The sequence below is a fragment of the Amphiura filiformis genome, chromosome 4 (genome assembly GCF_039555335.1).
Source record: "Amphiura filiformis chromosome 4, Afil_fr2py, whole genome shotgun sequence".
Classification (NCBI taxonomy): domain Eukaryota; kingdom Metazoa; phylum Echinodermata; class Ophiuroidea; order Amphilepidida; family Amphiuridae; genus Amphiura; species Amphiura filiformis.
Window position 1 is genome coordinate 49,773,413 of NC_092631.1, and position 12,739 is coordinate 49,786,151.

Sequence of the window (12,739 nt, forward strand, 5' to 3'; positions counted from 1 at the left end):
ACAAAGCTCTTCATTTCTTTCTTTTTTCAAATCACATGATTTTACAAATGCACGCGCAAGCTTTGAGATGGACCTTTTATTTTTTTGGCCTAATCGCTTAAAAGTGATGGATAAGTCAATCAAACTTGTCATGAGGTGTTTTTTTCATAGAAACAATTTGGCAGAAACAAAGAAAACAATGGTGTTGATAAATATGAAGTATGGCCAAACCTCCATAACACTTTTACAAAATGCAATAATCTGATTTTTGATGATTTTTTAAAATAGATTTTTCATTATAGCCAATCACACTGTTAGTGCCATTAAGACTACATAAAATGAAAGTGCATGGGTTATTAATAGAGTGGGTTATTCTGGTAAAAAGTTGGAAATCTGAATTGATCTTCGATATAACATCGCACTTAATTCCAATGTAGCGTACTTAAAATAAGTGGGACGGTATGTTTCAATTGGTCATGAATAAGAACCTACTAAAAGAGAATTTAGTTCTTCCAAACTACTGCTACATGTGGCAATGTGTCTTTAAAATACTCGCATTTATTGGAGGTGTTTAGAAACCCACTTGTCTGGTTTCTTAGTCATGAGTGATGACTTGATCTAAGAAGACTGGCGGTGTTTCTAGAAGATATCTTGTTTCTAGAATTTTCCTGGATCAAGCCTCAGGTGGTGCAGTCTTATTTATGATCATTTGATTCAGAACATTTCTAGAAACACTACATCTTCTAAAAACACCGATCTGCATCCGGATCAAGTCACCACTCATGACCAAGAAACCAGATAAGTATTTTTTTGAAACGTTGAAACTCCAAAATGTGAATACTTTGTACATATTGATGTTTTTGGAATCGTAACTTAGAACGTTCAGGGGTGTGAGAGGCCACAGACCAAAAACGAGGAAAATCACTAAAAACAGCGTAAAATCAGGGTAAAAACGCCAAATATGGGCTGAAAATAAAAGAAAAATGCGTAAATTTTGGCAACAAAACAAGAGGAAATCAGCTGAAAAGAGGAACTCTCACATCCCTGAACATTGAACTATCCAAATGAACCTCTACTAGGCAGTCTATAAAGGTTCAATAAAGGTTCTATAAAAGGTGCATGATGGTATACACTAGAAGTTGGTTTAGATAAAGTGGAAATATTTTCTTAGTTACATTAAGGTTGCATGTATTTTTTGAATCACCCTGTATTAGTACTGTGCTGGATCTATATCTCCTACTATCATCATATCTATGTAGTCCCGTCTTTGTAGAGTGTCTCTTGGTCAACACCTTCATTCATTCCCTTATATCTTCCCAATAACCCAACAAACTTTTATCCAAATTCACTACCTAAATGAGTTGACGATATCTCCAAATACAAAAAGGTAACAACGAATTCTTTTGGTGGCATGATGGACTGACCATATAACACATTTGGGACTAATAGCAAGGTTTCCTTTCTTCTGATTTGCATGATGTCTAGAAAACCAGTACCCAGCAAAATAAAAAAAAAAAAAAAAAAAAAAAAAAAAAAAAAAAAAAAAAAAAAAAAAAAAAAGTTTAAAAGCTATAGCTACAGGTAGAAACTTCCAAACATAGCCAAGACTTTAAAATTGGCATTAATGAAGTTTTCTACCACAAGGTGTGGCTTATGATACCAAAGGGTGTGGCCATATGGTACCACAGTAATCAGTTCTGGCAGTATATTGGGCTGACTGGACCAGACTTTCAGACGTAACATCTCATATTAACAAATGGGAAGTATCTAATTTTCAATTTTGACATTAACCATATTTTTTTTTCGCATTCAAAATAAGGGGATGTAATATATTAAAATGTTTATTCCAATTGGAAAGTATACAGAAATAAAGTACATCCAAATTAATGCTGTTAATGTAGAAGACTTGCTAATTATACAAATGAGTCATGAAATACAAAGTTTGGTGTATAAGGTAACTGACCTAATCCATATATTTCTAACCATGAGTACATAGGCCCTACTCTAACTAAAACTTACAGATTTACTTATTTCAATACTCAATTCCTTTTACAGTTTTGTTTTATGAATAAAAATGAATGAATGAAACTCCAGACCCACATAAAGTAATCTTACAAATTAGTCTTCAAACGACAATTATAAAGCATATTTCATTTATTTCTGAATCATTTTAATAATTAAGTTTTCATTTTGCTTTTATTTATTTCCGCTCTATTTTTATCTTTAATTATTCAACTAATCTAATCAGGATGTTCTATTATCAGAGATTATGTGTAAATAATACCAAAAAAGTATATTTTTAAAGTATTTTTCCTCCCATTAATGATTTGGATATTTTTACTGATTTTAGTGCCTCTAGGAAGCACATGTATTACTACGGCAGTGTCCCTTCTGTCATCATAGCAAGAAACAGCCCGAAAACCAAACGAAAATCAGCACGGTAACCATAAAAATACTAAAACAAAGAACACACTAATTTTATTTTGATCTATCAAAATTCTTCTTAATTTCTGATTACTGTGGAGCATGCCCTTTTGGGTCTAACAATGCAAATGATAATTTCTAATTAAATAATTCTCTAAGACACGGCTTATCTACTGTAACATGTTAAAAATGGCACAAGTCTCGTATTTGAATGTCAATATTAATAACAAAATGTCAGTATTACATCCAAGATCTTGATATGTTCAATAGTGAACTGTGTCTTGGGTATGAGGCAACTGGGGTAGGTTTTGGTTTACTTGGGTTGCATGGTTTGAGCACTATCCATGAAACTTCCTGGTGGTGGATAATAAACTAACAAATTCTCAATCTAGTTTTGTTTCTAATGGTGGTGGCTGATTGCAGACTAGAAATAATGAAAAAAAAATATTGAAAAATTGCATGGGACTATCTAAAGAGACGGTTAATATTTCTCCCAATTACAGAATTGTATGAATATTGTAAATATCATATAATGAATTTTTAATTGTACCAAAGAATGTCATACACAGGAAAATGAAATTCATGGAAATAATACTAACATTCCCAATGGATTTCATTATTTATTTATTTATTTTCAATTTGGCATGCCAGAGAGTCTAATATCAACATGATCAAGGAATTCCAAGCAAAATAACGAATGGGAGAATCGGGGGTGTGAATATTTCCATTCCAATTTATCCCGCAATAGATCAATTCTTATACAATATCTAAACAAGTATAGTAGAGGTACTATAGATGTACATAAATGAGGCAAATTTATCCAATGACATTTCAAATGTTATTTGCAAAAATCACAAACCAATTTTGTTTCTCCAAAACAAATCATGACAACATTACTTTCAATCAGTCTATTTATTCCAAACTGCATAGACTCAAATACTTTAACTATTTTTTATAAGTCAACAGTGACGAAGTTTAAATGATACCTTTTCTTTAAGAGAAATAAAATGTAATTTTTGACCCTGTAATATCGGCAAATGTCACCCACCCACCCATATTTAGAAACATAATAGACTTCTGTAATAGAGCAGAACATCTTAGAGGACAGTTGCCATGGTAACCATCTTTTTTAGTTTAAAACAGGTGGTTGTACATGATCTTATGTACAATGTGCAATATTTCCAATTATCCTGAAATAATACAAATTTGTAGCATTAATGTTTTGTCGTACTTTTATAAAAACCGTGCAGGAAATAGATGACTATACACTCGTTAGTAGCAACCAAAACCTAAATAAATAACGGTAGATTCAACATTTTCTGACGATAAAGGTTATAAAGAACCACTGACAAAAGACTACATATAAGCAAATTTGGACTGGTGTTCAGATCTTAATAATGAGAATGAGAATAATCAAAGAAATATTAAGTCATCAAATTCAGAAATTGCCATCTTGAATGGGAAAAAATAAAGATGATAATAATAACCATAATCATAACAATAATCATAATAACTGTTCATCTATATTATATAAAACAGCAGCCACCTCCACTATATAGCTATATATTAAATTACCATTTACTATATACTTCACTTAACCATTCTCATACTATATATCATCAAATTTATCATCACCATTTTCATGTTTCTTAACACAATGGAATGGAAATCCTTCATTCTCAATAGAACACCTTGGATGATATCTCATGAATATCACACATTTATACAGGACTATGTTCTTAGATACCACATCTAGTTTGGTCCTATGGAACTAGCTATCAGTGCCTCATAGGTACCAATGGCATATTGGCAGTGTTAGCATTTCTTATTTAAAGATGAAGCCCAGCCAGAGCAGTTCTGGGGTGAACCGAACCTGCCTGGTTATCAAATTAATCAGTGATGAGGTTATCTCTGATTTGACAGGTGCTAATTGATGTTTCAAGAGATAACCTTGTCACTGATTAATTTGATAACCAGGCAAGTTTGGTTCACCCAGAAGAACTGTTATGGTGGGGCTTCCATTTTAAATACAAAATGATAGCACTAAGTTCATTATTATGCTTTTTAAATATATTACATCTCCATGGTATGATAGACAGAGCCATCAGTACCTATCAAGGCACCCATAGCACTATAGGATCAAAGGAGACATGGTGTCTTAGCCTGACTGACTGACCGTAGCATGAACTATATTTAGTAACCTTATCATTATTACTGGGCTATGGATAAAGCATGGACAATATGTTGCATTGACTTACCTTATTTATTACTAGTTTTTTTTCAATAATCTTTGCATTTGAGCTAAATTAGATTATTTTTTTAAAAGAATGGGTTGTGGGTATTCTATTGTAATTGTTTAAATGAACACATCTTGGTTTTTGTGTGTTACCAGTGCTTTTTAAAACATTCAAGATATCTACTCGTATATTTCCATTTTGGGTGGCATCAATATTTGACCTTGAGCACTCAAGTAAAAACAGTGGCAAACACTGATATTTCTATGTGGATCACTGAATAGCATACATTTAACTGAAAGAAAGAAAATTCTTTCCTTGTCCAAATTTTAATATTCGGTATCCCCAATTGCATAGATATTTCAAAAGAAGAAGAAGAAAAAAAAAGAATATTTCACTTGTCAGTTTTTGAATACATCAAAATGATAACATCTTGCAAGTATTGTTTCAAAATGGTGTTTTTGAAAACTTACACTTGCACGAGATTAATTTGTTTCAAAACGGTGTTGTGTTTTATTGAAAAAAAAATTAACTTTCAAAATTAGGGATATGTCATTATCAACCTTGAATGTTTTGTACAAGAGGCAGTGGTGTGTCACATAAAAACTTGGGTAAAATATGTGAAAATATTGCAGCAGATACACAGCGTCATTCTAGGATGCAACCATGACAATGATGTACCCATCTAGTACTTGCTCTAAACTCAGTTTAAAGGCCATTGTCACCTATGGTAACTTGTGGTCATCAAAAAGGGAATACATCAGGTTGATCCATCAATACGCGGATTTAGGGTTTCTCTATCGGAAGTCAATTTGTGCTGAAATTCCTTCCCACAATGCAATATGCATATTGCATAACAAAGAATAGTGATTAACCTCCTAACTGTATCTATTATTGCACAACAAAGAAATTATGCAAAACGCTTATTACATTGTGGGAAGGAATTTCGGCACAAATTGACTTCCGGTAGAGAAACCCTAAATGCGCGTATAAAGTACTTGATAAGTCTTGGAATAGGCTAGTGTGTATAGTTGCAAGATTTTCTATGATTATGTACAATTATTTCATTACAGAAAACAAATCATTCTATTGTCATTCAATTTGAATAGCAATAGCTGGATTTGTCTTCTTTATGACCAATTAGAACGTAATTTTTGTGATCATCATTAATACACATGGGCTAAAATATCCTTGAAAACATCGTGTATAGGAATATGTAGTGAAATTAATATTGTTATTTCTTACTAACATTTGGTGACTAGTTTTAACTCATTTTAGTGATTATGTTGTTTAGTTTTCCAGAATCTTACTTAAAATGCATGTAAAATCTGTACAGACTATAGCATAAGCAATGACACAAATATCATAAAGCCAACAATACTATGTTGCCAAACGTTTTGGAAAGATATTTTATAATAACAATGCAGTGACTTTAGTCAAAAAAGAAGGATATTTTAGCCCATTTATTCAGTCATCATCACCATAAATATCCACTATAGACTGGTATCAGTAAAAAGTACTGTATGTAATAGACAATGCTTACCCACAGGCTCCTCAGTAATAAGAGGGGTTGATGGGTACAGCATACACTACTTCTATTAGTAGTATATCATGTACCCAACTAATTGGGTTCTTTATGTGGGGCACTCTGTTGGATGGATACATGATATACTATTTCTCAATGTAAAAGAACAAGTATTCACTGTAGGCACTGAGTTATCAATGTTGTTTTACAGTAATTTCATTTGAATTAAAAAGAAATATTGATCTTACAACTTATAATTAGGGCTTTTCAACTTGACATTATGTCCAAGGACCAGTGTTGGGATATACATTTAGGAAACTTTAAAAAATATTTTTGGGGGAAATAGCTGTCAAAATTAAAACAAATTAACTTAGAATAGAGTATAACATATAATATGTATTACTTAGATTACAGTGCATTGATTTGAAAAGGAATACATACCTAAAATTGGGATGAATAAAATTGATAGATAACTTGTATTTACATTGAGGATACAGATACCAGTCTGGGATATTTCATCATACCCTATCCATCCATGTACTTTAAAAAAGCTGACTTAGAAATGTTGAAAACAGAACAATATAATCACAATCATTTTCATTTGATGTCATTAAGACATCAGGGTGTACAGCTCTAATTTTGCATATCTTGAACTTAAGCTCTGATGAAATCTTTGAATGTTACATGGTGGCAACAAATCTTGTTACCAATCACTATTGTTTGTATCTTATTTTCGCAAATTACTTTTTAAAGTTACTTCAATAATACTAAAAAGACAAAAGAAAACTTTTGTTTTCCAAGTTCGTATGGGCTATTCATCAATAGCAAAAAAAAAAAAAAAAAAAAAAAAGCAAGAAAAGCAAAAAAAAAAGCACACAAAAAAAAAAAGTCAGCAATTATATTTTTGGATTTTTGTACATGTATGGATACTTATCCCTACTTCTGCACCATCAGTAGCATGTGATCATCCTTAGGTAGCTCCAACTCAACCTTGATTTCACAAAATTCAATTTAGTTTTTAGTTGGCAATCATTATTAACAACACACATTTAGTAAAAGTTTTCAGAAGCAGAAAGTGTCAATTAATTTAAGATATAATGGTTTATTCCATCTGAAATTCATACATCCCGTATGGGAGACTTGACCATAATCTTTCACACAGGGAATATGTATTTTAAATTGAGTTGCTTGAATGGGTGACTCCATTTGAAGTCTACATCCCCTGTTGAAAGATTAAGGTCATGACTTCCATAAGGGGTGTGTGTATATCAAATGGAATGACCCAAATCATTTCACAGTTTAAATTTCTGCAAACAACAAATAAAAATTATTCATGAGGGCAACTTGATTTCTTCAATAACTAAATGCAAATGGTGATATTTTAAATTGAAATACAAATGATTTAAGTTTAAAAGTAGGAATATGATAGTTTTGATTGGAGCTTGTACCTAAGTGGATGTATCATAACACTTTTCACATGGCATACACTCAAAAAGATAAATGCTGCACAAAGCAAATGAACCATCTCCTAGTGCGACCTTTGGCCTTTGACTTGAGGTCACGCAGAGGGATGTCGTGAAGCTTACCGGCCCTATGATGCATTTGCACTCATTGCACTTAAAAGCTAATAACAATGAAATAAGATGAGCCGTTTTATGATATATATTTGTGTAATGATCATTATTGGACACTGTTGACAGTTGTTGACTCGTTGAGTTGGCTGTGGTTTGCTGAGAGAACAAACTAAAAGATTAATGAAATCCTATGAACAATACTAGTTTTGTTAGGGAGGGAGGTGGTTAAAAATGTTGATTACTTTTCCTCTATGGTATAAAAAATATTTGTCATTTTGAGCCAATTCTGGTTTTTAGGGAAGAGTAAGGTTTGAAATGAAACTAGTTACATTTATAGGTCATCAATCTTTTTTTTTGTTTCCTCACTAGTAGACTATATGGACTCATTGAATTGACTCATGTTGATTTGCATAAAGCAAGAAAAAGATGACTAATAAATGAGTCAATAAAACCATGACTCGTGAGTATGAGTTCACTAAATCCACATTTTATAAGATAAGAATATCAACACTTATTCTCATATAAATGAGATAAGTGATCAGTAATTGAGTTATTGAGTCAACTGCCATGTGCAAAGTGTCCTTTATATCATCATCCAGTCAGCACCATTGTGTGAGTGAATCAGTTGTTGTAAACCCTAGCACCTTTCCCTCATTTCCCCCTCCATTATCTGTAGTGCCTTCACGGCCAAAATGCAAGAAAATGCCCCATCTCAGCGGAAACCTAATCGCAGCTCCAGCAGTACTGATGTGTACGGATACGACCGGAACGAGGGGAGCATCTCCGACTCAGCAGCGGAACCAAACCAAAACGAGCTGAAGAAGAGGAGAGCCAGTATAGGATACAAAGTGGCTAGCTTGGTGGGATTAAGCAAGAAAAGCAGTAATCGTCCAACCTTTCAGGAGGGCCTGGAGGTGAGTAAATGACATTATATAAAAAATGATCTACAATCCTGGAAAAAAAAGTCTTGGAACACTTCAGTACCATGCATTAATTAAAATTAACCCCCTCCTCCCTGTACAATATTGATTGGAGCCATATCATCAGATGTGCTGTTGGTCCATCAACATTGGGGGGGTGGAGGAAAGATGGTTTCAACAAAGGTTCAAGTTTCAAGCACAACATTGCTTGAAAAACACCAATATCATGATGGTGAGATAATCAAGGTATATTATACCCCAGGTGTCCCAACACATTTTGTTTTCCAGGATTGCAGATCTGATACAAAACATGCTAATGCCTGTCAATTGACAGATTGGGACAGTAAGTCAAGGATAATACCCTACTCTTTCTGAAACTGACTTTAACATCAGCTATGTCTCTTGGTTATCCAGTAATCATCAGCCACTGACAAACAGTGGGGTTAAATGACCACAAATGCAGATCAAATTTGTGTTGTTACATACAAGATCAAACAAAAATATTAAATAAATTATTTGTTTTGAGCTTTTTCAGTGTGTGTATCACCCAAGTTTGAAAATGACCTTTTATTGGAGGTTTATTTTCAAATGTTAAATGATGCGACATTATCACTCTTACTCCATGCATAAACAATGCAAGTATCCTAAAGGAGGTATTCTAAAGCAAAAGGAAATCATCATAAAGCTGCCTCAAATCAATTTCTCCAAAAATATCTCTATATTCTGTTCTCGGAAATTTAGTATTATTGAATAAAATTATCATAATGATGAAGTTGTTTCAATCAAACTTCAGCAATTACCGTGTATATTGTCGCGCTCGCCCCCTCTAATAACGCCCCCTCAATTTTTCTGTGAAAAGGTAAAAATTTTCCATGCCATATCGCATAGTAAGCTTAATATTTGCATCAGTCATGTCTGCGATCGCTATTAGGGAAAAAACCCGATTTTAAAGTTTTTTTCACTGACAATTCACCTTCAATAAACGCCCCCCCCCCCCCCTTTGGAAAAATGCAACGCCCAGGCGTTACTAGTACTATATTGGAGAAGTATCCTTTTTTTTGTTAATAACAATAATAGCTGCATTAGGAGATGTTTGCACAGAGCAGCTATTAGTAGGTATCCTTTTTGTTGTTGTTTCAGATTCACAAGAGCGGCTAAGAGAGAATATCGAAAAGAAAATGAAGTCACAAATACAAATCTAATTATTAGACAAGATTAGGATCAGGAAGAAGGCTTACTTCTATTTTTTTTTGTAAAACAGTTTTGGCCCAGGGTAGGAGGGGCACTCAACTATCATTTTGGTAGGTTGCATGGTGCAGAGTGCAAATGTTGGGCGGTGACTTATTTTTCCAGCAAAACAGGGCGTCTGAACTGAAATTTCAACAAATTTTTGGGTCGAATGAACTGAGCCAAAATATAAGTTGTGGAGCTAAAATTATGGCTTAAGAGCTGCAATTTGGGGATTGTACTCAAATGAGGCTGAAGAACTGCAGCATGCTCCCTAATTGGTATTTTTTTCAGAACTGCCAGTGAGCCTGAAAAAGGGACCCTTGACTGCCACACCATGCCACTTTTTCATGGGAGTGCTCCTAGAATTGTGGACAGAAAGAAATATAGTTTTGTAAAATATGAAGCAACATACAATTTTATCATAAAAAATAGGAACAAAGTATATATCTACTTTAGACAAAAAGTTAATTTCCAAATTTGATTAGCTTTAAAATAGAAAACAGAAATTATACTTTTAAGATTCATGTCCCATACCATCAACATAAGGACTTCACAATACTCAAACATGGTCCACCAACATACACAGAAACCTATTCCTACACACATGAAGCACAATATAGCATAGTCATACACCTAACATAATTTTTTTTTCTATCAATTCTATGATAAATATGTAATACAAGTTAAGAGGTTGACATTCAAGATACAGCTATCTTGTCTATTTCCTAAACCCTGCTGAAATGTCACACTTCAATTTGAATACCGTACCAAGTCAATGGCCAACAGAGGAATGAAAAGACAACTCGCCAAGTCAAATGTTCAGCATACAAAATTATGATATGTGGCTAGGACATTTGGTTAAGTCAAAAATGGCTCAGTTACCATAAATTGACATTTTCTGACCTGGTTTTGTCTGACAATATTGGGCTATTCCATTTAACTCTCTTCAATGTCAAGACGGCATCAATTTTAATTTTTAATTCAAAAAATTGACATTTTTCTGACCTGGTTTTTAAAACCTGAGTCTGAACAATAGTATTGGTTTCAGTATTCTAAATAGCCACACTACCTTTTCTGTGGAAAGAGATTTTGGAAATATGTCCACAGATGGAGTATGCATTTTAAATGGAATTAACACATTAGACAGTTCCATGTAAACTCACCCTCCCTCTGTGGAAGATTCAGGTTGAATCTTTCTCAGAGGGTGTATGAAATTCAAGTGGAGCTGCCTAATGTGCTAATTCCATTTAAAATTCATACTCCCCTGTGAAAGATATTTCCAAAAATCTTCCACAGGGTAGTGTGGGATTTTAAATGGAATAACCCATTTTGTAGAAGCTGTCTATTCTCCCCATCTCTGGTTATGTGTTTTATATAAAATCCACCTTTAATACAAATACCACAAGACTACAATCAAAATTCATAATTGAAGTTCTTAAGTCTCTTACAGTCTATTCACAAATAAAAGAAAACAAACATTACAATACAATTGAATAATGGAAAGGTTAATTAAGTCAAATTTATTCCCATTTTCTGGAATACGTTGCAATCCATGATAAATATCATGCAACCAGGGACTACTTGGGAATTCAGGTTAATTACCAGTATACTGTCTAGGCTGTGGCCTCATTTCTGACATTAAAGGTAAACGCTGCCATTTCAGACTTTGGCTGAAGAAATTTAGATACTAACAGAATGCTAGATTTTGTTTGGTCAATTTTACTGATGGAATAATGGAATTATATTTTGCCTATTGTTTCAAAGTCCATGCATAATGTCGGTTTGAATCAATTAATTGTTCACACTATTAAAGAAACTGCAGTACCGTACCTGATCTGGGCTTTGGTTTATTTATGTGCAGGTAGTGAAATTAAAAACACACCATTATTATGAAGCATGTTTTTGCTTCATGCATGTTTTCTGCAGCTTGTATTTCAGAAAATAAGAGGTAATTATTACCTTTTTCAAAGGTGGATTTTATGCATTAAAATTCACATATCCATTTATAAAAAGTAAGTGTAGTAAATTTAACTTAAAACAGTGTTAGCGCCAGGGGAAAAAATGCCCACCAGTCAGAACTCTTGCCCCGTAAAAGCCCAAACTATTAACAAAAATTTCCACTTTTGCAGCAATTTGAGCAAAATTTTTGATTCCCCTGAAATTCACTTTGCCACCATTGCTGCCCCCCAAAAAAAAATTCTGAATGCAACCACTGAGTATATGCCTTTAATATAACAACATCCCCTTAACAAGAACCTTCACATGCACAACATTGAGCCAAATTAAGCATTAATTAATATATAATCAATACACACATACTGATCAATATTCTATCATATCATTTTCACAAGCACTGGGTATCATTTATTGATCAGTGATATTACTGACACATAGAATTAATGAAACTGCTAATTAAGGTGCGAGGTTATTTGTTGTTGTTATTTCAAATTTGCAGGTGTTTTTCATTATGTCAGTGTGAATGTAGTTGTATCAGAAGTTTAAATAAAAATCCCTCTAAAGGAAAGCCAGCTTCAATGTAGAAGGGTCTTAGCTGGTGAAAATGTAGAAACCCAGAACAAAATGGGCTATTCCAGTTGACATCCATACACCCCTATGGAAGACATGACCTTAATCGTCCACACAGGGAGTGTGAATTTTAAATGGGGTTACTTGAACGGGTGACTCCATTTAAAATATACATCCCATCTGTGGGGAATTATTAGAGTCATATCTTCCATAAGGTGTAATATGGATTTTAACTATGAAAAAGAGTCCAGTGTGAATTATGCACAAGCAAATGCATGTAACATATATGAGAGGCTTGTAAAAATAAACACCTCTATTATTGAGCAA

General features: G+C 33.4%; 1 protein-coding gene across 1 annotated transcript in view; it reads left to right on the forward strand.

Annotated features, from left to right (window-relative positions):
* LOC140150241 (uncharacterized) overlaps positions 1–8,662 on the forward strand; it is a gene marked incomplete at its 5' end in the record, with an annotated part of 102,873 nt that extends 94,211 nt beyond the window's left edge. Inside the window, 1 exon segment of the mRNA XM_072172246.1 lies at positions 8,413–8,662. Coding sequence (XP_072028347.1) covers positions 8,413–8,662 — 250 coding nt within the window.
* Positions 8,663–12,739: the final 4,077 nt, after the last annotated feature.